This window comes from Megascapheus bottae, chromosome 13 (genome assembly GCF_031878675.1).
Source record: "Megascapheus bottae isolate mThoBot1 chromosome 13, mThoBot2.hap1, whole genome shotgun sequence".
NCBI classification, from domain to species: domain Eukaryota; kingdom Metazoa; phylum Chordata; class Mammalia; order Rodentia; family Geomyidae; genus Megascapheus; species Megascapheus bottae.
This window is the reverse complement of record NC_143521.1, coordinates 29,405,239-29,432,012: the sequence shown is the minus strand read 5'-3', so window position 1 is coordinate 29,432,012 and position 26,774 is coordinate 29,405,239. Positions and strand designations below refer to the sequence as shown.

The 26,774-nt window shown below is 38.6% G+C and overlaps 1 protein-coding gene across 3 annotated transcripts in view; it reads right to left on the bottom strand.

The window, feature by feature from the left end:
• Nucleotides 1-209: 209 nt before the first annotated feature.
• Aasdh (aminoadipate-semialdehyde dehydrogenase) overlaps nucleotides 210-26,774 on the bottom strand; it is a 37,969-nt gene continuing 11,404 nt past the window's right edge. For 2 of the 3 annotated variants that reach the window (XM_090343557.1, XM_090343556.1), the window contains exons 5-15: nucleotides 25,525-25,717; nucleotides 21,004-21,245; nucleotides 20,377-20,483; nucleotides 19,814-19,986; nucleotides 19,352-19,544; nucleotides 16,590-16,705; nucleotides 13,915-14,707; nucleotides 8,063-8,226; nucleotides 7,398-7,520; nucleotides 5,014-5,145; nucleotides 210-619 (exon numbers count right to left, since the gene is read on the bottom strand). In XM_090343557.1, the coding sequence (XP_090199683.1) occupies nucleotides 230-619; nucleotides 5,014-5,145; nucleotides 7,398-7,520; nucleotides 8,063-8,226; nucleotides 13,915-14,707; nucleotides 16,590-16,705; nucleotides 19,352-19,544; nucleotides 19,814-19,986; nucleotides 20,377-20,483; nucleotides 21,004-21,245; nucleotides 25,525-25,717 (2,626 nt within the window). In that variant the 3' untranslated portion in view covers nucleotides 210-229. The remainder of the gene's footprint in view (nucleotides 620-5,013; nucleotides 5,146-7,397; nucleotides 7,521-8,062; nucleotides 8,227-13,914; nucleotides 14,708-16,589; nucleotides 16,706-19,351; nucleotides 19,545-19,813; nucleotides 19,987-20,376; nucleotides 20,484-21,003; nucleotides 21,246-25,524; nucleotides 25,718-26,774) is intronic. The other variant, XM_090343558.1, reaches the window with a different exon arrangement.

Below are 26,774 nucleotides of genomic sequence, written 5' to 3'. Positions count from 1 at the left end.
CCATCTGAATGCTGAGATCATACAAACCATAGCAGCATCCCTTACACCAACAAAAGCAAAAGCAGCTTTTGCTATTCCTACTGGAAGTAAAAATGGTTTTTCTCTATTATAGTACACAGATTTTTTTTAGCCAAAATATAATATTTAATGGAAGACTATCCACATATTATATAATGGTAAAATATTTTCAAACACTTCACAAGTATATACTCATTAGAACAGTACTTGATTATTCTTTATGGTTATATAATAAATCTAGACAATAAATGTAATTATTTCTACACCCAATAATGAGCATTGATTCCCAGACCACAGGAGAAGAGAAGACCTCTCCAGGAAGTTCATATATACCCTGCAGTTGTCCACTCCGGGATTCTAAGATCCAGAGTTTCCCATCAGTAGATGCTGCCGCCAGCAATGTTTCACTGTTACAATTATGGTGATGGAAAGCAAAAGGTGTTGCATATATCCTTGAAGTAGTTTCAAGTTTCCACTGGAGGTGACCGCTTGTGTCACAACAGTAGATAAAGCAATCATGGGAACCAAAAAATACTTCTTGTTCTGATTCTGAGATACAAGGGGATGAAAAGATTGGTCCACCGGCAGAGAATTGCCAAACCTGTAAAGGGAAATAAAAGCACAATGAATTCATTTAACCACAGAAATGTTACCTGTAGGGGTGGGAAGCATCTCTCCTAACATCGTGACACAGACCTGTAGACTCTTTGTTGGCTGCCAGAGGCCCATAGCCTATACCGCTAATTTGTATGGTCCATGAATGATGATATAAATACTCAAATGGCTTTTGGCAGAAAGAAGGATCCCTATCTCTGCCTTAGACTAAAACTCTATGGGTTTTTTTTAATACAAATGTAAAAAAAAATAGGCTAATTAGCAACTATGCATATAGAAACTAATGGCTTTTTATTTTTAAATATTTTATTGTTGATACAAAGAAGGGATAAGTTAGCTGGTGCGCGAGATGGCTCAGAGGTGGCTCAGTCTGTAATCCTAGCTACTTGGGAGGCTGAGATCTGAGGATCAAGGTTTAAAGCCAGCCTGGGCACAAAAGGACCTGAGACTCTTATCTCCAGTTAACCTCTAGAAAATGGGAAGTGGGGCTTGGCTCAAGGGTAGGGTGGTAGCATTGACCTGAAGAGCTCAGGGACATTGCCCAGGCCCAGGAATAGGGCTGTAGTCTTGAGCTGAAGAGTTCAGGGACAGCACCCAGGCCAAGTTCAAGCCCCATGACCACCCCCCCCCAAAAAAAGAGTATTATCATACTTTTTGAAGAATGTCATCCCTTCCCTTACTCTATTCCAGTTTTTCCCTCCTATCCCCACCTACAAGTTGTTCAGCTCATTTTTAACTCAGTATCCAATGAATACCATTGCAATAGTGGCGTTTTTAAAAAAGTAAGACCTACATATGCAACCTCTGTCCTAGTGGTAAAATCCAAGACAAAATACAAGGGTGCAAGATCAGTTATTATGCATAATACTATGAAGTAAAATCAATTTTTAACTCATTCAAGGGTTATACAGCTACAAGACACTAAGTTCAAAGACAAAATCACATTGTTTTTATTTTACTTTTTCCATCAATCCCGGGACTTTGAACTCAGGGCCTGAGCATTGTCCCTGAGTTTCTTTTGCTCAAGATTAGCATTCTACTACTTGAGCCACACAGTGCCACTTCTGGCTTTTTCTTTGTGTATGGTACTAAGGATTTGAACCCAGGACTTCATGCATGATAGGCGAGCACTCTACCAGTAAGTGGCACTCTAGGCTCCTAAAAAAAAAAAGGCATCCAAAGACAGTGTCCAGGCCCTGAGGAAGGAAGCCCCAGGACTGGCAAAAAAAAAAAAGTGTATGGTAGTGTTTACAAATGCACAGTAATAGCATAATAGAAAAATTAAAACTAAGATTTGTAATCTCAATTCTATTCCTGACCTATAATATAAAAACCACTTCTAGTTTTCTATGATTCATCAAGAAAGTGCTATATCTAAAGGACCCCCCCCCCCAATAACACACACACTTAAATAAAAACACAGAACATGATTCTATTTTAAGACTGTCTAGAAGGTGGAATAAGAGGTACAAAAAGATGGAGAATGAACAACGCTGTAAAATACATTGTATGAAGTTGGCACAAAGAATCTCAATGAAAGCTGCAGTTAATTAAAATGTAATAGCTCCAAGACTAAAATATCCAAAGGCATAATGCCTCTTAACATATAAAATAATATTCATCAAACTTAATTCCAGGAACTGGAACCAAAATGTTTTTGTTTTCTTTTTTTGTTGGTGGTAAAGAAGACATTAGCTGTTTTTGCTTTTGGTGTTTTTTTGTATCTTTGGATTTGTTATGTCTTGTTTATTTGTCTTTCAGAGGGTAAGGGAGGACACAGAAATGGAAGGACAAAGGGTAAAGGAATGAAGTGGTGGTACTTAGTAGATACTATGTTGAAAATTAACTATACAATTTGTAGATGGGAGAGAGTAAAGAAAGGGGTAACACTGCCCAGAAAGAAATGTACTCATTACCTTACTTACAAAATGGTAACCCCTCTGTAAATCACCTTAATAATAATTTTTAAAATGTAATTATTATTAATGTGGGGGCCAAGAGTTTGGCCTAGTGGTAGACTGTTTGCCTAGCATGCACGAAGACCCGGGTTTGATTCCTTGGTACCAAATACATAGAAAAAGCCACAAATGGTGTGGTGGCTCAAGTAGCAGAGTGCTAGCCTTGAGGAAAAAAGCCCCAAAACAGTGCTCAGGACCTGAGTTCAAGCCCCAGGACTGGCAAAAAAAAAAAAAAAAGATAATATGTGAAATACCATAGTGACCCCTTGGTGTAATTAATACACACTGAAAAAAACCCCAATGACAAGAAAGTAAGATAAAAATGTGTTGGGAAGAAAGGAGTATGAGCAGAAGGGTCAAGTGAGTAGTGAATGTTCAAGAGGGTAAGTTTGATCAGGATACATTGCATACAAGTATAAAATATCACAATGAAACTCACCAATATACAACTAAGGCAAGCTAATAAAAAATATAGAAAAACACACATACTTCTTACTTAGCAGGACTCGAAAGAGGGAGACTATACTCAAACTCTTTTATAAACAAAATGTCAAGTGAATACAGGAAATTTTAATCATAAAAGAAGTATCATACAAAGCCATATAAATGGCTAGACTACAAAGAGTGAACATAGAAGAAGATGCATCCAGGGCCGGGAGTTTGGCCTAGTGGTTAAAGTGCTTGCCTAGCATGCATGAAGACCCGGGTTTGATTCCTCAGGACTACATACATACAAAAAAAAAAAGCCAGAAGTGGTGCTGAGGCTCAAGTGGTAGAGCTCTAGCCTTGAGAAAGTCCAAGGACAGCGCTCAGGCCCTGAGCTCAAGCCCAGGAGTGGCAAAAAAAAAAAGAAGAAGAAGAAGAAGAAGAAGATGCATCCAGATCAAGCCACATTCATCACTGGCCTAATTTCTATTGGGGCTATTGTACTCCACATTTAAAACAAACATATCAAGTGTGTAACAATGTGTTATAATTGACAGCCATTTGTAAATAGTTACAGAACTGGAAACCAGGTCCTACTTAACAGCTAATTTAACATAGAAGAAGCTTGCCTTTTTAGTCATAAAGCTGAGGAATGGGATTTCCACACAATGGAATTTTGGATTACACATTAGAAGGTAGGGGCTTCTTTTAACCTTTTACAGACTCTGAAAGTTATATAAAACTGGACAAAACTGTAAGATTCTGGGGCTGGGAGTTTGGCCAGTGGTAAGAGTGCTTGCCTAGCATGCACGAAGAACAGGGTTTGATTCCTGGGTACCACATACACAGAAAAGGCTGGAAGTGATGCTGTGGCTTAAGTGGCAGAATGCTAGCCTTGAGAAAAGCCCAATGACAGTGCTCAGGCCCTGAGTTCAAGCCCCACAACTAGCAAAAAAACTCAAAAAACTATAAGATTCTAAAAATTGGGAAAGATGGCAAAAAAAATATACAATGCTGAGTAGACAGCTTTTAAACCTATTACAATACCATTGACAACAGAAACATATAACTTGAGGGAAATGCATCAGCCAAGCACTGGTGACTCATGTCTGTAATCCTAGGTATTTGGGAGGCAGAGCTAGGGAGGATTGTGGTTCTAGACCAGTCCAGATCAAATAAAAATTTACCTACTTTTGAATTAATAATTGGTTGAAACCCAACTAATACTTAGATGAAATAGCAATGTGTGTCCTTTATCCCAGTTATGAAAAGAGGCATAAGTAAGATTATACAGGGTAGATGCCTATGAGACTCTATCACAAAAATAAACAGAGCAAAAAGGGCTAGGGCTACTAGGTGCTGGAAGCTCATAACTGTAATGCAAGCAACTCAGGAGGCTGAGATCTGAGGACTGCAGTTCAAAGCCAGCCTGGGCAGAAAAGTCTGTGAGACTCTTATCTTAATTAACCAGCAGGGGAAAAAAAAAAGGCAGAAATGGTGCTAGGGCTCAAAATGATAGAATGCTAGCTTTAAGCAAAAAGAGCTCAGGACAGCACCAAGGCTTGGAGTTTAAGCCCCATGACTGACAAAAAGAAAAAAAAAAAGATAAAAAAGGACTGGACCATTGTTTAAGAGGCAGAATACTTGCCTCACAAATGCCAAACCCTAAGTTCAAACTTAGTACTTTCTTTTTATTAAAGAATTTAACACTGATTTTTATATTATATTTCAAATGACATGTTTAACAAACAAGTGTTCAAGAAGGGAATCTTTATATACAATCATTGACACTTAGTTTTTAGAACATAATCAAAATTAGGCTAAGGGTTTGTATATCATAGATACATATTAATTTATGAAATAAAACATTATGTCTATAGAGTCATATGTTTTTATGTCTATGTAGTTATGTTTATATTTCCAATACCATGCAAACTTAGTACTTTTAAAAATACAAAACAACAAACACACATACATACACAACTAGAACTTTTACCTGTTCACCCAAGTGAGTAAAGCAGAGTAAATTCCCATCCACACAGCCGATGCAAATATATTGTTGGAAACATCGTGGGGAAGAGAAGAGTGGTTTTCCACAGGAATGTTTCCAAACTACATTGCCAGTGGCCTGTAGTGAACAAAAAGCAAATCATACAATTAAAAATTATTCCACAAATGAACTGTTTTTTTTTTTAAAAACAAACTCAAATCTTCCAGAGGCAGAGTAGAACATCAGAATCAGCTATAGTGATATACTGCCATTATACATGAAGCTAGCACATATGCACACTATTAAATTAATTTGTACTATTTGTAAGGGCTAGAAACATATGAAAACCAAGGGGGAAATAAGCCCCACAAAAACTACGTCATAAGATCTAGCTTTATAAAGAAAACGAAAACAGCCATTCATAAGGAAATGGAAAGACTTGAAAAAAATCATATCATATCCTAGGCTCCGTGGTTTCCCTCATTTGCAATAAGTAGTACACATCCAGGATTCTCTTAGCAGAGGACCACAATAGTTCAATAGCTATGTGGATATGGCTATATAGGATGAGGATAAGCAAAATGAAAAAGGATATGGGAACAATAGCTTTATTTTTGTGCTTGTTGTTCGGGCTTGAGCTCAGGGTCTGAGCACTGTGCTTGGACTTTCTCAAGCCTAGAGCTCTACCACTTGAGCTTCAGCACCACTTCTGGCTTTTTTTCTATGTATGTGGTACTGAGGAATTGAACCCGGGTCTTCCCGCATGCTAGGCAAGCACTTTAACCACTAGGCCAAACTCCCGGGCCCCGAGGTTATTTCTTTTTTTCTCTCATTTTTTAAAATTTTATTGTAAGGATAATGTATAGAGGAGTTATAGTTACATTCATCAGGTAGTTGTGTGAGGTAATTTCCTCTCTCTCTCTCTCTCTCTCTCTCTCTCTCTCTCTCTCTCTCTCTCTCTCTCTCTCTCTCTCTCTCTCTCCTCTCCCTCTCTCTCTCTCTTTCGCTTTTTATGGGTCATGGGGCTTGAACTAGACTGTGTGCTGTCCCTGAGCTCTTCAGCTCAAGGCTACCACCCTACCCTTGAGCTAAGCCCCACTTCCCCGTTTTCTACAGGTTAATTGGAGATAAGCTCAGGTCCTTTTGTGCCTGAGCTGGCTTTGAACCTTGATCCTCAGATCTCAGCCTCCTGAGTAGCTAGGATTATAGGCATGAGCCACTACACCCGGCCTTTTCTTCTTCATCTTCTTTTTTTTATTTGTTTTGTTTCTCTCCTTATGGTTTATCTTATGTCAATGTATCTGACTTTTGTACCTGGTATATTGTATATATGCTTATTTGAAATATGGAAAGGAAGGGGGAAAAAACAAGATGATTGGGGGGGAGGGAAATTTGTAGAAAAACATCCGAAGGGGTATCATTGTTAAGAAGTAATGTACCCATTACCTGACAAATGTAACTATAACCCCTGACAATAAAATATTATTAAGAAAAAAGAAAGAGGGGCCGGGAGTTTGGCCTAGTGGTAGAGTGCTTGCCTAGCATGCACGAAGACCCGGGTTCAATTCCTCGGTACCACATACATAGCAAAAAGCCGGAAGTGGTGCTGAGGCTCAAGTGGTAGAGTGCTAGCCTTGAGAAAGACCAAGGACAGTGCTCAGGCCCTGAGCCCAAGCCCAGGACTGGCAAAAAAAAAAAAAAAAGAAAGAAAGAAAGAAAGAAAGAAAGAAAACGAAAACAGGAGTTAAACACATATGACAATAATAACAAGAGCTATCTTTATAATGGACAATATGTTCTTAATACCATTGAGAAAGTTCTGCCTAATTTTTTTTTTTTGAGTAGCTTCATGCCAGTGACTCACAGAATCCTAGCTACTCAGTCAGCTGAGATCTGAAGATTATGGTTTGAAGCCAGCCCCAACAGGAAAGTCCATGACACTCTGATCTCCAATTCATCACCAAACAGCCACAATTGAAGCTGTTGTTCCAGTGGTAGAATGCTAGCCTGGACCAAAAAGCTCAGGGACGGCGCCTGTGCCCCTGAGTTCAAGCCCTAGGACCAGGATCCTCCCTCTCTACCAAAAATGTTTACAATAGATAAAAACATACATGATTTAAGAAAAATTTAAGCCAGACACTGGTGGCTCACACCTATAATTCTAGCTACTATGGAGGCTGAGATCTGAGGATTGCTTCAAAGCCAATCTGTGAGAATCTTACCTCCAATTAACCTTCAAAAACCTAGAAGCGGCGCTGTGGCTCAAGTGGTAGAGTGATAACCTTCAGCTGAAGAGCTCGGGGACAGCGCTCAGACCCAGAATTCAAGCCCCATGACAAAAAAAAAAATTAAGATAGTAATACAATCAACATATGTTATTTAATGCCTACAGGTTTCACAGCCAGTAGAACTCCTCCCAATGTGGCACAATAGAGATGATGTGGAATAAGGCTCACACAAGGTGAAGAAAAGACAGTTCCTTCACATTTTAACTTCCAAACACACTTCTTTTTCTGCAAAAAAGAATGCAAATTAACTGGTTTTTGCTTGTATAATTCCTAAAATAATTTCTATATTCTGAAGTATTTTTATAATTAGATCTTAAAATACCTCAGTGATATCTTTGTGATTTTTTTCTATTGTAAATTTTAAGTTCTCTATACTTCAAAAATTATTTCTGGAAAATCTGATACAAAAGTTAAAAATATCTGAAAACATTAAGACTTATTCACCACTTCTTATAAACCAAATGCTAAATAAATAAACTTGGTCCCAAACTCAACAGTATCTAAGTTTCCTGCTCTGCTGTGCTATGGTAAAAGACTGATGATGCAGCTGGGAGTTTATCCTAGTGGTAGAGTGTTTGCCTAGCATGCACAAAGACCAGGTTTGATTCCTCCGTACCACATACACAGAAAAAAGCCGGAAGTGGTGCTGAGGCTCAAGTGGTAGAGCTCTAGCCTTGAGAAAGTCCAAGGACAGTGCTTAGGCCCTGAGCTCAAGCCCAGGGCTGGCAAAAAAAAAAAAAAAAAAGACTGATGAAGTGAGTTCTTACATAAATATCTAGAGCATACACATGTTGGTCATGAGAGCCAATGAAAAGGAGTCCTGTAGTTGGATCCAAGGTCGGTGAGCTTTTGACAACATCTTCTGTAGTAAAGACCCAGTATTGCTCTCCACTGCTACTTTGCAGTACATAAACTAATCCATTATAACAGCCTAGAGAAAAAAATCATAAAAGAGGAAAACTTAGATACATCAAATTAGTTCTTTATAATTTATATTTGATGTTCTTATGAACTTATTTATATTGAACTATCCTGATACAAATTTTAGCAATGTAAAGCAGAAAATAAGTGGTGATCACTTTTGTGAAATATTCATGTAGTGATTACTTCATGAAACCCTTACTTTTTTGGGGGGGCAGGTTTGGTAGTCCTCCCAAGCTCCCATATCCAGCAACCACTTATTTTATGTTATTGTCTGGGTAAGGTATAGAGGGGTTACAGGTACATTCGTCAGGTCATAGGTGCATTACTTCTCACACGCTGTTACCTCTTCTCAGTCATAGGTGTATTGCTTCTCACACTGATACCCCTTCTCATGTTTTTGTCCCTGTTTCCTTCCCCCTACCTCCACCCTTATCTTTAAATGTACCATCAATGCTTCACTTCCAAGAAAAAAAAATGAAGCATATTAGAAAAGAGGCTTTGAACATCTTAGATTTAAATGCCTGTCATAGCATTCACTGAGCAAGTTACCCAGCATCACCAAGCCTTAAATTATTAGGTGGAATTTGGATTCATCTACTTCAGGGGTTATTATAACTATTAATACAATGTGCATAGATGTCCAACATTTCAAAAAATGCTACCAGAGGGGCCAGGAGTTTGGCTTAGTGGTAGAATACTTGCCTAGCATGCACAAATACCCAGGTTCGATTCCTCGGTACTACATACATAGAAAAAAGCTGGAAGTGGTGCTGAGGCTCAAGTGGTAGAGCTCTAGCCTTGAGAAAGCCCAAGAACAGTGCTCAGGCCCTGAGCTCAAACCCAGGACTGGCAAAAAAATAAATAAATAAAATGCTACCAGGAAGAGTCAATGCTTACAGAATGATGGAAGGAATGACTGACAAAGAAGCACAGACACAAATGGTTGAAGAGTTACTGTTCACTGAAAATTTACCTGCTTTTCTAAATATTTTATATATGGTAATGCATTTAGTTCTCTCAGTGAAATAAGCATGATTATATGCATGTTTTTATAGATGACAACACTGAAACGATGATTAACTTACTATGGTAAAATTACAAGGTTAAAATGTGGCAGATCCACTAGGCCAGGAGTTTGGCCTAGTGGTAGAGTGCTTGCCTAGTATGTACAAAGACCAGGGTTCATTCAATTCCTCACTACTGCCTATATAGAAAAAGCCAGAAGTAGTGCTGAGGCTCAAGTGGCAGAGCTCTAGCCTTGAGAAAGGTTCAGACAGGGTGCTCTGACCTGACTTAAAGTCACAGGACTGGCAAAAAAAAAAAAAAAAGAGGCAGATCCAGAATTTGAATCTAAGCCATCAAGCTCTAGAAACTTAAGTTCCTAATAACTACACTAAAATGTGTTTCCCAAATTGTGGCCATGAGTCAGAAGATAGAATAGAAGTTCCCGACTTGGAGTACAGGTAAGTCAGACAAAGCAGAATCTGAGGACAGTTCTTTAAGGTGATTTCATTTGTTCTGGTGACGACCACTGCAGCTCACTCAAGACTCAATTTCCCTGGTACGGTCTGTGCTGCCTTTTTTTTCTGGTAATGAGAGACTAGCAAGAGACTAGTGACCTGTTAGTGATGAGAAATTCCCTTCCCACAGAATATTATAGAATAGAGCAGAGTGATTAAAAAAAAACTTCAAATTTTCTAACAGCACTAGGACTCATGCTTATCATCTTAGCTACTCAGGAGGCTGAGATCTGAAGATCAAGATTTGGAACCAGCTGATGCAGGCAAATCTGAGAGATTCTTACCTTTAATCAGTAAAAAGCAAGAACTGAAAGTGTGGTTCAAAATGACAGAACACCAAGTATGAGCAATAAAAGCCAACTGAGATAATGAAAGGCTCTCACAGCACTAGTAGTATTGTGAAGCGCCAACATAAAAATAAAAGAAAAAAATACAGGCTTTCATGAGCTTGTTTGCTATCAATAGAACAAAAGGAATAAAATTATCATGGGGTTTTGTTGTTTTTTGTCAGTCAGGAGGCTTGAACTTAGGCCCTAGGCACTGTCCCTCAACTCCTTCTGCTCGACCACTTTAGACCACAGTATCACCTCTGGTTTTGGTAGTTAACTGAAAATAAGAGTCACATAGACTTTCCTGCCCCGACTGGCTTTGAACTATGATCCTTAGATATCAGCCTCCTGAGTAGGTAGGCATATAGGCATAAACCACTAGCACCATATTTTTTTAAAAAATGATAAAATATGCTAGGTACTAGTGGCTTATGCCTGTAATCCTAGCTATCAGGAGGCTGAGATCTCAGGATCGTAATTTGAAGCCAGCCTGTGCAGGAAAGTCTATGAGACTCCAAAAACAGCCAAACGTAGGGGCTGGGCGTTTGGCCTAATGGTAGAGTGCTTGCCTAGCACTAGGTTTGATTCCTCAGTATCACATACATAGAAAAGGACAAAAATAGTGCTGTGGCTCAAGTGGAAATCCAAGGACAGTGCTCAGGCCCTGAGTTAAACCCCAGGACTGGTAAAAAAAAAAAAAGAAAAAGCCAAAAGTAGAGTTATGGCTCAAGTGGTAGAGCACTGGCCTTGAGCAAAAAAAAAAAAAAAAAAAAAAGAAAGCTCGGGGCCAGGAGTTTGGCCTAGTGGTTAAAGTGCTTGCCTAGGATGCACAAAGACCCGGTTTCGATTCCTCGCTACCACACACATAGAAAAAAGCCGGAAATGGTGCTGAGGCTCAAGTAGTAGAAGAGCTCTAGCCTTGAGAAAGTCCAAGGACAGTGCTCAGGCCCTGAGCTCAAGCCCAGGACTGGCAAAAAAAAACCAAAAAAACAAAGCTCAAGGACAGCACCCAGGGACAGACAAAGAGAGAGAGAGAGAGAGAGAGAGAGAGAGAGAGAGAGAGAGAGAGAGAGAGAGAGAGAGAGAGAGAGAGAGAAAGCAGGCCATAAAATGGAATTCTGTTTTGTAAAACACATATCTGATAAACGATTTCTATCAAAAATAATTAAACATTATTAAAGCTCAATACAAAAACAAGCATGAATCATAAAAGCTACTTTACAAGATGAAGATAGTAAATAAGCCCATAAAAGGTTGGTTAATGTTATTAGTTATTAGAGAATGAAGTTTAAACCACAATGAAACGCCTCTCCATAATTAGTCAAATGGCTAAAATGAAAAATTCAGAATTGACTATGAAGTGCTTTACAAGACATGGAACAACTGGTCTTCTCGTAAGAAATGCCAAATGGTGGAAATACTGCTTGGAAAATGATTATACCATTTCTGATAAAGTTAAGTCTAATTATACAACCTAGGAATGCTTCCTCCCTAAAGATGGACCCAAGCAGAACTAAAACATAGTTATATTCCATAAATGTTTATAGCAATCTTATTTATAATGACCAAAGCTGTTAAGGATACAAACATAAATGATAGACTATGATATGCCCTCATAACAGAATGCTCAGTACCTTCTATAACTTAAGTTTCTAAAATTATGTACTTTGTTTTTGCTTAGAATACAAATAGAATTCCCAATAAACTGACTTTTATGGATGGGAATTACTCAAGAACTCATGTTCACATGTGTAACTGAAAGTTTCCTTACTATAACATCCAAAATGGAGGTGTTCAAATGGAAGAATAAAGTTCAGATGCAAGCACTAGGGAGACAGAGGCAGGAGGACTGTAAGTCTGACTTCAACTTGGGATGCACAGTGATTTCCATGCTAATCTGGGCCTATTCTCAAAACAAACAGAAAAACAATTATCAGACTTAAATAGATCTTCTAGGCTAGCACAAGTAAAGTAATACATCCCAAAGCATTTAGGCTGAGAAGCTTTCATGGATTTGTCAACATACAAAGTGAACTCTACTGTGGTTGGGGTAGTAAAAAGACAGTGGTGGTAAGAGAGGCAATGTACTTTCTAATGTAAAAGCCACACAGATGCTAATGAAAGGGAGCTGAAGCTAACAGCAACTAAGCATTTTCTATGTGCCTGGTAAGGTATTAATGGACTCCTATGATACTATTTATCTCATTTAATTCTCCCAAGAGCTTTATTATGATGGTAGTGGTTTTAAAGTATATTTTACAATTCTTACTCTTCAAGAATAGAGCCTAATTCCCCCCCTTGAATGTGGGCTAAACTTATCAATACCCTTCCAATGAACAAAATAAAGCAAAAATGAAGATATACAATTTTAGAGTCAAAGTCACTCACTCTCTTGAATGACTCACTGAGGAATTAGCTGACATACTATAAAAACATATAGCAGCCTAGGGAGAGACTTTATGAGGTAAAAGCAGAAGCTTCCTGCTAAGAACTAATGAAGAACTGAAGCTCTGTGCTGAAAGTGAGACAAATAAGTCATCTTGGAAGCAGATTTTCAGCCTAAGTAGACCCTCAGGTGGATACAGAAACATGAGACCCTGACATCCAGCTAAGCTGCTTCAAAATTCCCAACCCATAGAAGCTGTAACAATAAATGTCCATTGCTCTAGGTCATTAAATTTGTAGGTAAGATATGATAGAGTAGCATGTTTTATTTTATTATTATTAATTTTTTTTGTCAGTCGTGGGGCTTGAACTCTGGGCCTAGACACTGTCCCTGAGCTCTTCAGCTCAAGGATACAGCCCTACCCCTTGAGTCACAGTGCCAATTCTGGTTTTCTAGTGGTTAATTGGAGATAAGAGTCTCATGGGCATTAGTGCTGAGCTGGCTTTGAAGCACAATCCTCAGATAGCAGCCTCCTGAATCTCACGGGTTTTTAGTGCCTAGGCTGGCTATGAATGGAGTTCCTGAGATCTCAGGCTCCTGAGCAGGTAGGATTACAGGCGTGAACTACTGTGCCTGACAGCATGTTTTACTATTGTTCCCATTTTACAACTGTGAGGAAATTGAAGTTCTAAAAGATTCAGCAACTTGCCAGAGGTACCTCAGCTTATAACAACTGTAGAGCTAGCTCGGTTCAAATCCAAGGACTCTGATATATAGTTCATCAACAAAGAGTTAATTCTTATTCTTTGGCAATAACCTGAACTACCACACATAGGGGTTTTTTGTTTTCTGGGAGGTTTTGGGGTCAGTGTTGTGACTTAACTAAAGCTTGCATTTTTTTTTTTGCCAGTCCTGGGGCTTGAACTCAAGGCCTGAGCACTGTCCTTGGGCTTTTTTCTCAAGGCTAGTGTTCTACCAGTTGAGCCACAGAACCGCTTCTGGCTTTTTCTGTGTATGTGGTACGGAGGAATCAAATCTGGATCTTCGGGCATGATAGGCAAGCACTCTACCACTAGGCCATGCTCTCGGCCCCAGGCTTGCATTCTTGCTTAGCTTTTTGTTCAAGGCTAGTACTCTACCACTTGAGCCACACTTCCACTCAGATTTGTCTGCCCCAGCTGGCTTCAAATCTCCATTGTGGGACTTAACTCTGGGCCTGATCGCTGTCCCTGAGCTCTTCAGCTCAAGGCTACCACCCTATCCCTTGAGCCACAGCACCATCTCCTATTTTCTGGTGGTTAACTGGAGATAAGAGTCTCGTGGACTTTAGTGCTGGGCTGGCTTTGAAGCACAGTCCTCAGATCTCAGCCTCCTAAGTAGCTAGGATTACAGGCGTGAGCCACTGCACCCAGCTGTGGCAATTCAATTTCATGTAACAAAGTTAAAATCCAGAAACTTACCCACTGTAATAAAGTTCCCACACTTGGATACACAGGCTGAGGATTCAATTCGATCTCCCAAAAGTTGTTCCCATTTCACCTTCCCAGAGTAAAGATCAACTGCCTTCATTCTGTGGGAATGGGAGCCAATGTACACAGTGGCTGATGACTTATCCACACCCACTATTACCAGAGGGGAAGCATCTACACATTTTCCTGTGTCTGACCTCCATCTCACACGAAATGCCATCTTCTTAACCTTCATCACAGGTTTCTCCTCTTCAGAGACTTTTGTAATACAGCACAGATCTTTTGACTGCCCAGTAAAAACTGAAGGATTTAAGCTTTTGAAGTTTAGAATGTTAGTCTGTGCAACAAGCTCAGAAAAACAAGCTGAAGGGTGATGTCCTAACTTAGTTAAAAATCTAGCCATATTCAGAGAAAAAATCTGACTCCCTCTACTCAATGCAATATAAGCATTTATCTCATTGTCACTATTTAAAGGCAAGACAGACTTCTGATGAGAAGGTTTTCCAATTTCTTCCTCTTGGTTGATGTCACTAAGTTTTCTTTTTGTGGCGTTACTCTTGCTGAACATCTGGTCTTCATCCATGAACACTGTTTGAAGAATATGGTTGTAGATCTCTAAAAAAGAACTGCTGAGAATAACTTCTAGAAGCCCAGGTACTGACGTACCAACAAGTCTTTCAATTTCATTGAGGAGTCGTACAGACTTTAAGGAATCCCCACCAATTTTTAAGAAGAGTGACTCATCAGGAACCTTCAAAGCATCATCTGAGAGATTTAGAATAGACTGTGGATGAGAGAAGGAAGAAAAATGCAATATAAAGGCTTCAAGCCAAAAGTTTAAATCACTTATAAGTAATATATAGATATAACAATAATAAAATCAAAATATAAATATATAAAATAATGTTAATTAAAATACATTAAATTTTTTCAAATGGTACTAGGGTTTGACCTTAGGACCTCATACGTAGTAGGCAGATATTCTATCACCTGAGCTACTCCAATAATACCTTTTGGAGTTGGTTATTTTTTTTATTTATTTATTTATTTTTTTTTTGGCCCCTTTCTCTTTCTGGCCCCGCTCGCTCCGGCCCTGCTCGCTCCGGCCCGGCTAGGCCCCCCTTTCTAGCTCAGGCCCCGCTCGCTCCGGCCCCGCTCGCTCCGGCCCGGCCCTGCTCCTGGCCCCGCTCGCTCCGGCCCTGGCTTGCTCTGGTCCCGCTCGCTGCTCGCTCCAGCCCGGCCAGCTCTCGCTTGCTCCTGGCTCTGCTCGCTCCGGCCACCACTCGGTTGGGCTCTGTTCACTTCAGCTCAGCTCGCTTCTTTCGCTCTCTGTCGCCGTCGCAGTCTTGTCTCTGCCACTTTTCCGGTTTAGTTGTGTCTCGTCTCTGCCACTTCCGGCTTGGTTGTGTATGTGGGATACCGAGGAATCGAACCCGGGTCTTTGTGCATGCTAGTCAAGCACTTTAACCGCTAGGCCAAACTCCCGGGCCCTGGAGTTGGTTATTTTTGAGATAGGGACTTGCTTTATGCCCAGGCTGGCTTGGATGTGATCTTCCCATTTGTGCTTCCCTGTGTTGTTAGGATGCCAGATGCACACCACTGCACCCCAACCACTCATCAAAATAGAGTCTTCTGGCTTGTTTTTTTTTTGTTGTTTGGTTGGTTTTGGTTTTGAGGCCATGGTCTTTCATTTCTACTTCCTAAGTAGCTGGGATCTTAGGCTTGAGCCACTGTGTCTAGCTTAAAAAACTTTGCTTTATATAACAGAGACCATTAATATGTGACCAATTTTGTCACAAATTCATTCTATAATTGCAAAACACTTCCTTTTAGAGTAGTTTTCCTACACATAAAGAATAGGCCACACCTATTTTACTAATTATAAAGTTCTCAAGATCCTGATGATTGATAATTCTATAATAAGGGAACAATATTTATCCTCACTTACTTCATATAAAATAAACATGACTTTTGAAAATCTGAAAATAGTCACATACTGGTGGTTCTCACCTGTAATCATAACTACTAAGGAGGTAGACTCAAGGATAGACCAGAAAAGTCCAAAACACTCTGTCTCTAAAATAACAAGCGGTAGCCCATCTGCTCCTCTGTGACAATCTACAACTTTTCCGGACTTTCAGATTATGAGCAGGAGGCAAAAGTATTCAATGCCCACCTGTTTGAGATTACTACTATAGCTTAGAGCATGGGTGAGATGAGGAACACTGAAAGCAGAAGCCTACCATCTCAAATACTCAGAAGCAGTTCCTCTACCTGGCAGGGCGGCCGGCACAGCCCAGGACTAGAAAAAGAAAACCTCCTGGCTTGCTTCGGCAACAATGCACAAGGCTTAGATGTATAAGTCACTTGTTACTACATGAAAACAGGCAGGTCTCTTCAGAGAATTTCAGTTTCTTGGCCTCTAGGAGCTGCATAAAACTTGCTATTTATCCCCAGGGCTGCTGGGAGGGGAAGAGGACCCCTGCTGCCACATTCAGCATGCACTCACAGATGAGATCCCAGAGATACTGTCTCCTTATTTCTGAGAACAGCAAGGATTTTTGTTTGTCTTTACATAGAAAGGAAGAAAACTTACTAGACATTACAACTGGCCCATTTCCTAGAATGAACTCTGAAGTTTAAAATTTGTATTTTAAAAGTTATACCTTCCACAAATACTGTAATTTTTTCCAAAGTTCCTCTTTTCCATGGAGCTTGTTCTCAGGCTTTGAGTTTAAATAGTCTAAATAAATCTTGTTTAACTCAGAAACATCGATTTTACCTTAATATAAAAGAGAAAAAAAAACAAATAAAATTTTTACACTTCATGGCTAGGGATGTACCTCAAAGGCAGAACATGTGCTTCCCATCCACAAGGCCCTGGATTCAATCTCTAATACCATAAATAAATAAAATTGCACTTTGGAGCCTTTGTATTTTCATTAGTAACACACAGCTTTCATAACAAAGCTTAGAAATCATATAGAATGGAGTTGATCTTAATACACCAATGCTACTAAGTATGTACTAAATGAGAGAGGAAGAGCTAGTTGGTCAATCCTAGCTAAGCAGGGGGCTGAGATCTGAGGATCGCTCAGCTCAAAGTCAACCCTGGGAGAAAAGTCCCTATGAGATTCTTATTTCAAATTACGACTCAAAATCTGGAAATGGAGCTGTGGCTCAAAGTGGTAGAGCGCTAGCCTTGAGCAAAAGAGCTCAGGGACAGTACCTAGGCACTGAGTTCAAGTCCTACAAATGATCAAAAAAAAAAGAAAGAAAAGGAAGAGTTAATGTTTATCTAATGTTAAGAGATAAAGAACTGTTAACTAAGAAAATACTAGATTCTAAAATACATATTAATTAAAAATAATTTGGCAAGGGAACATAGTATGGTGATTAAGAGTTTATATTTAGGGCCGGACACTGGTGGCTCACACCTATAATCCTAACTACACAGGAGGTTGAGATCTGAAGATCACAGTTCAAAGCCATCCCAGGCACAAAAGTACATGAGACTCTTATCTCCAATTAACCACTAGAAAACCAGAAGTGGTACTGTGGCTCAAGTTGTAGAGCGCTAATCTTAAGCTGAAGAGCTCAAGGACAGTGCCCAGGTGCTGAAAAAAATGAAAGAGAGAGAAAGAGAGAAAGAGAGAAAGAGAGAGAGAGAGAGAGAGAGAGAGACAGAGAGAGAGAGAGAGAGAGAGAGAGAGGGGAAGAGAAGAGAAGAGAAGAGAAGAGAAGAGAAGAGAAGAGAAGAGAAGAGAAGAGAAGAGAAGAGAAGAGAAGAGAAGGGCCTGGGAGCATGGCCTAGTGGTAGCATGCTCACCTAGCATGCATGAAGTCCTGAGTTTGATTCCCTGGAACTACATACACAGAAAAAGACAGAAGGGATGCTGTAGCTCAAGTGGCAGAGTGCTAGCCCAGACCCTGAGTTCAAGCCCCAAGACTGGCAAAACAAACAAAACAAAAACAAAAACAAAAACAAAAAAACCCAAAGTGGTACCTAAGTACAAGGTCCTCAATTCAAACCCCAGTACTGCAAAAAAAAAAAAAAAAAAAAAAAAAAAAAAGAAAGAAAAAGAGCATCTAATTTGAAGCCAAATTAAACTATACAAAAATCTCAACCCCATGAACTGGTGGTTCATTTTATACACCAATTGAGTAGGCCCAGGGTGATCCACTGCTAAGATGACACTGATGAAACACTTTTCTAGATGTGTCTGTAAGGGCATTTCAGTATGAAAATAACATATGACTCAACAGACTCAACAATTAGATTGGACTCCCAAATTAGTTGGGTATCATCTATACGGAACAAAAGCAGCATAGGCAGGGATTTCTTTCTTTTTGAGTTGGGAGGTCTCATCTTATCACTTCCTGCCCTTGGGATGTGCACCACTTGTGCACTGAATACCACCATTCTCTGGGTCTCCAGCTGGCAGCGTATGGGACTTCTTAGCTTCTCTAATGGCATGAGCTAATCCTAACACTAAATCCTCTGCTTGTGTATCTTTCTAAATATTGATTTTGTGTCTCTGGAGAACAGGACTAATAGAAATCACTAACAATTAAAGTAATTTGGGGTAAATTGCCCAATTTCTTTAAGTTTTACTTTCCTCATCTGTAACTAGGAATATCACTTAGACACAGGATTTTTTTTAAAGATAAATACCATTTAAAACAATATTTAAAGTGGGGCGCAGTGGCTCACACCTGTAATCCTAACTATTCAGGAGGCTGAGATCTGAGGATCACTGGTTCAAAGCTATCCCGTGCACTAAAGTCTGTGAGACTCTTTTTTCTTTTTTTTTGGTAGTCCTGGGCTTGAGCTTAGGGCCTGAACACTGTCCTTGGACTTTCTCAAGGCTACCAGTTGAGCCTCAGCACCAATTCCAGATTTTTCCTATGTATGTGATACCAAGGAACCGAACTCCGGCCTTCGGGTATGCTAGGCAAGCACTCTACCACTAGGTCAAACTCCTGGCCCCTCTGAGAGACTCATCTCAATTAACCACCAGAAAACTGAAAGTGGTACTGCAGCTCAAGGAGTAGGGCCAGATATTCTTGAGCTAAAGAGCTCAAGAACAACAGCCAGCCCCAGAATTCAAGTCCCACTACTGACCAAAAACAAAACAAAACAAAACAAAAAAAAACAAACAAACAAACAAGGGGTTGGGAGTTTGTTCTAGTGATAGAGTGCTTGCCTAGCATGCAAGAAGGGGGTTAAATTCCTCGGTACCACATATATAGAGAAAAGCTAGAAGTGATGCTGTGGCTCAAATGGTAGAGCTCTAGCCTTGAGAAAGCCCACGGGCAGTGCTCAGGCCCAGAGCCCAAGCCAGGACTGGCAAACAAACAAACAAACATTTATGCAAGCCATTAAACTAGTTATGAATATAATTACTATTATTTTAAATTATTTTACCATGGGATGTAAATGGTAGAGTATCAATCAACACAAGTTCATCTGGGATGGCATGATTTGGAAGATGTTTCTGTAGTTCTTTAAAGATGTAATCCTTTACTAAATTATCTTTTGGTACTATGAAGAGAATTAACTTTTCCTGATTATACCATGTAACTGCACATGTTTCCACTTGCTGAAGTTGTTCAGCAACCTGTAGGAGAAATTATCCAAAATATTAATGAAACTACTTGAAAATTAACTTCCTAAATGTAAAGATTTCTTATAACTTCAATCAATATAACTGAATTAAATTTTGGAATATATTACAGATACAAATATAAATTTTAGAATTATGAGCATATGTATATCCTTAACATTTTTCAAAAATGTGTCCTAAAGCAAATCAACTTATTTTCACAGATCTCAAATCCACTTTATCTACATCTATTAATAGATAATGTAATATTTAAATAGTCCTACCTGTTGCACAAGTTCACTGTTAAGACGCTTGCCATGACGTTTAATCTGAGTGTCTTTTCGTCCCAAGAAAAATATCTCTCCATCTTTTATAGTCACAAAGTCTCCTGTGGCTCTCATTGTACCAAGTGGTACTGTCATTTCATCATCAAGAAAACACACTCTGGTTTTCCCACCTTTTAAAGACATAAAAATAATGTCATAAAACTTCATAGAAAATATGTTAAAAATCAGTCAAAATCAAGAACATTTCCAGATGTTCAGTCACTAAGTTTCAAGACTGAAATAAATTTTTTCTAACAATACATGTGTGACTTTAAAAAATGGTAAAATACAAATTAGGCTTAATTTTATAAGCACAATGCTCTAAGTTATGACTTCTAAATTACTTTTTTAGTATATTAGATATTGTATATGAAAAATATAGAAACACTGAATATTTCATGACTAAGATAATGAGATTAGTATTTGTCACTGAAAAGCACATTGGACATTTAAAAAAATCAAGAATAAACAACACATATTTCTTTCTTGAAAAAAATCCTAATTAACAAATACAAAACAACCTAAAAATACTTGGCCATGGCCTTCTTGAATTGTGAAACCTTTTGCATCTCTGACTTCAACTACTGTTTCAAATAGTGGACATCCCAGTTGTACAGGCAATTCACATCTATGAAAAACACAACACAAAGCAAATATTTACATTTTAAATGAATAGTGTTTCCCATTCACTTAAATTGTATTTAAATCACAATGTGCCAAATAAAGAAAAAGTAGCAATCCTGCAATTCAAGACTGTCCAGAACTGGCAAATAGAGACAGGGAGCATGGCCTAGTGGTAGAGTGCTTGCTTAACATACACGAAGGCCAGAGTTCAATTTCTTGGTATCGCATACATAGAAAAAGCTAGAAGTGGTGCTGTGGCCCACTTGAGGAAAGCCCAAGGACAACACTCAGGCCTTGAGTTCAAGTCCCAGGACTGGCAAAAACAAAAACAAAAACAAAAAAAACCCAAACCAAAACACTATTAGGAGAGAGGAGTGAAAATCAGTATAGAGTACGCTTAGCTTGCTAGGTTTGATTCTCAGCAATGAACAAAACAAAATCACAACACAGAACCCGTGGTTACTTTACAATCCTAGAAAAATACAGTCTATCTCCTTTTTCCTGAGTAAAATTGAAACTCTTACTTCAAAGTACAGTTAAGATTCTCCTCTGGAATCTTGTAAAAGGTTGCCCAACTTGATACCTCTGTGATACCATAAATGTTAAATATTTGAGTTTTATTGCCTTCTTCTCTCCAGCTGCTGAGAACAGTCAGTGATGGAAATGCTTCCCCTCCCAGGGCTAATACTCGAAGAGAAGTACTGGCTGATAAAACAGTTGATTTGATGAGCTGAGACCCAAATCTTCTGAGCAATGTTGGTGTTGCCTGTCAATATATTAAAATAATTTGTCTCTCCTTCTTAAAAAGTAAAACTGGAACAACTAATTCAAAACTTCATATTTGGAGGCCACATGGAAATTAAGGCTGTGCCTATCAAACAAATCCATATTTGGAAAACTGGTAAGGCAAGCCATTGTTTTTGTTGTGGAAAGAGTATATATACATTGTAGTTGGGAAAAAAAAGCAAAAAATTACAGTTTTACACAGTTTTCTTTTCTATTTGCAACAGTGGAGATTGAAACCAGATACATACCAAATTGAAACCTCATATTTACTTAGGCAAGCACTGAACCACTAAGCTATATTTTCATCCCTACAGTTTACAAGAATCAGTTTTTTAAATAAAAAGAAATCAATAAAGCCAATTTAAATCTATTTCCAATTAGCTGTCTGTACAAAAGGTATAGAAGTTAGATAATGTTATGCAAAATTATATGGATACAGGGGCTGGTAGTTTGGCCTACTGGTTGAGTGCTTACCTAGCATGCACGAAGACCCATGTTCAATTCCTTGGTACTACATACATAGAAAAAGCCAGAAGTGGTGCTGTGGCTCAAGTGATAGAGCTCTAGCCTTGAGAAAGGACAGTGCTCAGACCCTGAGTTCAAGCCCCAGGACTAGCAAAACTATATGAGTACAAAAATTTTAACAACTTGAGTGACAACTGACAGTTATTAAATGTATGATTTAATATAAATTGTGATGTATGTATATACCACTGAAAATATCGTCAGCTAAATGATGAAAATACCTACCTCAGTTTCTTCAGGTTGCTGAAACAAAAATATCATGCACTGGATAACATAAATAGAACTTTATTTCTCACAGTTCTAGAGGCTGGGAATTCCAAGAGCCAGGTGCTAGAAGATTCAGTGTTGATTTTATCAATAATGTCTTATTGATAACATTTTCTCAGTGAAAAGGTCTTATTTTCCTTTACCTTATTCCTATGTTATTTTTTGAGTCTATTGTACACATACCTCCTTTCTTTTTTTTTTTTTTTGTAGGGCTTGGGGCTTGGACTCTGGGCCTGCACACTGTCCCTGAGCTCCTCAGGTCAAGATTACCTCCCTAACCCGGGAGCCACAGCTCCACTTTCCATTTTCTAGTGATTAATAGGAGGTAAGAGTCTCTCGGTCTTTTGTGCTTGGGCCGGCTTTGAACTGTGATCCTCAGATCTCAGCCTCCTGAGTAGCTAGGGTTATAGGAGTGAGCCACTGCACCCGCTACTTCTTTTCTTAATTTCACTCTTACGTTTTTCCTTTAATATAAATATAAAAGAAATATGTCTCTGTGTATGCATACATAAAAGTTCTATTGATTTTTTTGAAAACCTGAACTTACAGTCTCCAAATTTGTTAAAAGTGCTTATTAGTTATAATAGTCTTCTTTTCCTCTCCTTTCTACTCTTCTCTCCTAGGGTTTTCCATGGTTCCATCTGCATATTAAGAGTTTTATTTCCTCTTTTAGGTACCTTTAGTTTCCTTTTTATGTTTGTGCCTCACTTTACTAGTTAGAATCATGCAGGTAAATGACAAAAGGAAATATTGTTGCCTTGTTCCCAATCCTGGGAAAAAAACATTTAGTGTTTAATCAAACAGTGTTAGCTGTAGCTTGTTTTTCAGTAGATGGAATTTATTTTGGGGGGTGGGGTCTCCTGTTTTCACAAATAGACATTAAATCTTGTTGAATACTTTTTCTGCATTAAGATAAATATATGCCTTTCTTCAGGTACTGTATCATTAATGGATATTAAGATGCTTAAAATCAAACATCCATTCCTAAGATAAATTTTTCTTGGTCATTCTTTTAATTTATGAATTCATGCATTGCATATATTCAATAAACAGAGAAGCAATTATAAAAAGGTAAATACAAACATTATAAGGATTTTAGGTTTTTCTTTTTTCTCTCTTTTTTTTTTTTGTCAGTTGTGGAGCTTGAACTAGGCCTGTGCATTGTCCCTGAGCTCTTCAGCTCAAGGATAACACTCTACCATTTGAGCCACAGCACCACTTCTGGATTTTACATTTTTCTAAAGAGTAAATTTTTATTCATTAAAAATAAAATACAGCTGCCAGGCGCCAGTGACTCATGTCTTTAATCCTAGCTACTCCAATCTCAGGTGAGATCTGAGGACTGCAGTTTAAAGTCAGCCCAGACACAAAAGTCTGAGGCTCTTATTTCCAATTAACCACCCAGCCCAAATCATGTGGTCTGTGCCTTTATAAGCTTTGTGCTAGCAGCATATAGGTTCTTTGAGACAGGTGTCCACTTGCAGTCACTGTCTTTCTTCTCCTTTTATTTTCTTTCTTTTTTTTTTTTGTGGGTCATGGGACTTGAAGTGGGCCTGGGCACTGTCCTTGAGCTCTTCAGCTCAAGGCTACCGGCCTACCCTTAAGTCAATTCCCACTTCCCATTTTCCAGAGGTTAATAAGAGATAAGCATCTCAGGTCCTTTTGTTCCAGGGCTGCCTTTGAACCATGATCCTCAGATCTCAGCATCCTGAGTAGCTAGGATTATAGATGTGAGCCACCGCACCTGGTTTCACTGGCTTTTAATAAAGATTCCTGCTTCAACATCTTAAAAATATGGCTTCTCTGTATCTTTTGATCAAATACCTGTATAAAGATAGTCAATACAAAAGGAGTTCTTGGTCATATTTTAAAACGTAAAACAGCATAAAAGCCAAAAAATAACACATCTTGTCCTTAGGGCTGAAATTCCACATTCCTCTTGAGTTTCATTATGCTAGATGAAAAACCTGACACTCTGAAATCCTAGCCCTCAAAGATAATGAAGTGGAGCCTTTTGGAAAAGTTTTGGTCATATAGGCAGAGCACATTTAAAAAGGATTAGTGCCCTTATAAAGAGTCCCAAAAGACCCACTGTTGTCATATTATCTAAGGACCTAGACAGTGGTCTATGTGAGTGTGCCCTTTATATGACACTGAATCTGCAGTTGCCTTGACCTTGGGGTTCCCAGATACCAGAATGATGCAAAATGAATTTATGTTGTTTATAAATTACTGAGTTCTGTCATTTTGTCATGGCAGTCTTCATGGACTGAGGCATACTCCCTATCAGGAAATATGCTATATTATCTCATTTAATTCATGCAACATGAAATAGATATCATTTCCCCTTACAGACAAAACATGACTTTTAACTCAGTAGTTAAACACTTAACCAAGACATGGAAATCATATATATATATAATTTTGTTGTCTAGAATCTCTTTCACTGTTTACAATGTAGTAATCTTAAGACTTGTATGACATAATTTCAAGTACACAATAAAGAAAATTTTAAAAGATCAAACCTAGAAAAATGTTTCTAAATATTAAGTAAATACTGATTTAATTTAAAAACTAAAAAAAATCAAAATATTTATGTTATAACTTACTTATAAGCCTTTGATTTGATATGATATATATGTATATATATATATATATATATATATACACTCAAGTTTTAAGACAGAAGACACATCAGTGGCATATCTCAAAAGACTTGAGTCAGACTGGGAATATGGCTTAATGGAAGAATGCTTGCCTAGCATGCATGAAGCCCTGGGTTCAATTCCACAGTACCACATAAGCAGAAGAACCACTAGAAAATCAGAAGTGGCACTGTGGCTCAAGTTTTAGAGTGCTAGCCTTGAGGAAAAGAAGCTCAGGGATAGTGCCCAAGCCCTGAGCTCAAGCTCCAGGACTGGCTAGGAAAAAAAAAAAAATTTGAGTAAAGGTCAAGTTATTTCAGTTGTTACATTATGCACAAAATACATAGTAAATTTTCCAGGTAGAATGTTTATTTTCTCTTTCTTTCTTTCTTTCTTTCTTTTTTTTTTTTTTTTTGTCATTGGGCTTGAACTCTGGGCTGTCCCTGAGCTCTTCAGCTCAATGCTACTGCCCTACCCCTTGAGCCACAGTGCCACTTCTGGTTTTCTAGTGGTTAATTGGGGATAAGAGTCACTCAAGGTCTTTAGTGCCCAGGCTGGCATTCTGGTATTGAACCACAGTCCTCAGATCTCAGCCTTCTGAGTAGCTAGGATTACAGGCATGAGCCACCATATCTGGCTTGTTTTTTCATTTTTCAGTAGGGAAGTAACATCATGAGGTGAAAGTCCTTGAAAATCTAACTATAATATTACTATTAGTATTAATCTATTGCAAAGAACTAGCAGAATATAAAGCATCCTCTAAAGCATTTAAAAATATTGACTAATGAAAAGCAAAACATTTTATTTGCCCCTAAAACATACCTGTAAAACAGTGACCTTGTGATGGGAAAAGAGAACAGCAGCCAATTTTGATGGGAGAACTTTTACTGAAGTTGGTACAATAAGCAGTGAGGCGCCACTTGACAGAGCAAGGAATATTTCCACAATAGAAGGATCAAAGGTCAGAGGTGAAGCCAGAAACAAAACATCTTCTTGTGTTATATCAAAAAGTATTCTATGGGAAACAATTAGATACAAGAAATATCTAATACCTGGTAAACACAGATCCTGAAAAAGCATTTATCATGACCTAGTTTCTGAACCTTGCCAGGATTTCTTCTTTCAGAGATAGGAAATACCTGCCTGGCCCATGGACCAAACAAGGCCCTGGAAATCACTTGGTATGTGTAAGAACAGAATTTCCCAGATTCCCTTTCTAACGTTGATTCTCATTAAAGTGAAAAAGTTGGAGAACAAAAGGGAGCCCGCTGCCATTTGGTAATAGCTACAACAAATTATTCACGAAACCCCAATCTATCAGATTATTCTGAATTGGCTGGCTTTTCTCAGTTGGAAAACCTTTAATATGAGCTTTTCAGCCTTCTCTGAAGTAGTGACAAAGAACAAATAGTACTGCTATTAATCCTGGGTTGTTTCTTTTGAGCTGGCCTGTGGACCATCTCGTCTATGGTGGGTTCTACACTGCTCCTACACATCCATTCCTGACTGCCTGCTTATGGGCCTTAGTCTTACTCAGCCAGCTCCCACAATGTATAAGCCATGTCTTCGTAATTTCCCCCCTTAATATATCCTCCAGTTTTACTCTTTCAGGGATTCTTATTTTGTGATACTTATCTAAAAGTACAAATGATTTTAACGTCAAAAGATCCTCAGGGATAGGGAAGGGGGGAAAACAAGATGAAGGGTGGAGGTGGGGGGAGGGAAATGGGAACCAAGACATGAGAAAGGGTATCAATGCATGTGAATTAATGCACCTTCGATCTGGCAAATATAATGTAACCCTTCTATTAATTAGAATAAAAAATATATGAAAAAAAAGATCCTCAGGTATGGTATAAAGACTAAAAGGAAAACTCCAACTATGGAATAAGTGGGTCTCTCATAATACAAAAACTTATTATACATGAGAGACTGCAATCAAACTTTTAAATGTAATTATTCTTCATAAGTACTATCTATTTTCCTGGTTAAGTATTTAAGGGACAGCTTCTAAACAAAGCTCAAATTAGGAAACCAATTTTCAGTGTTTCCATTCCACACATAGAAGTAGG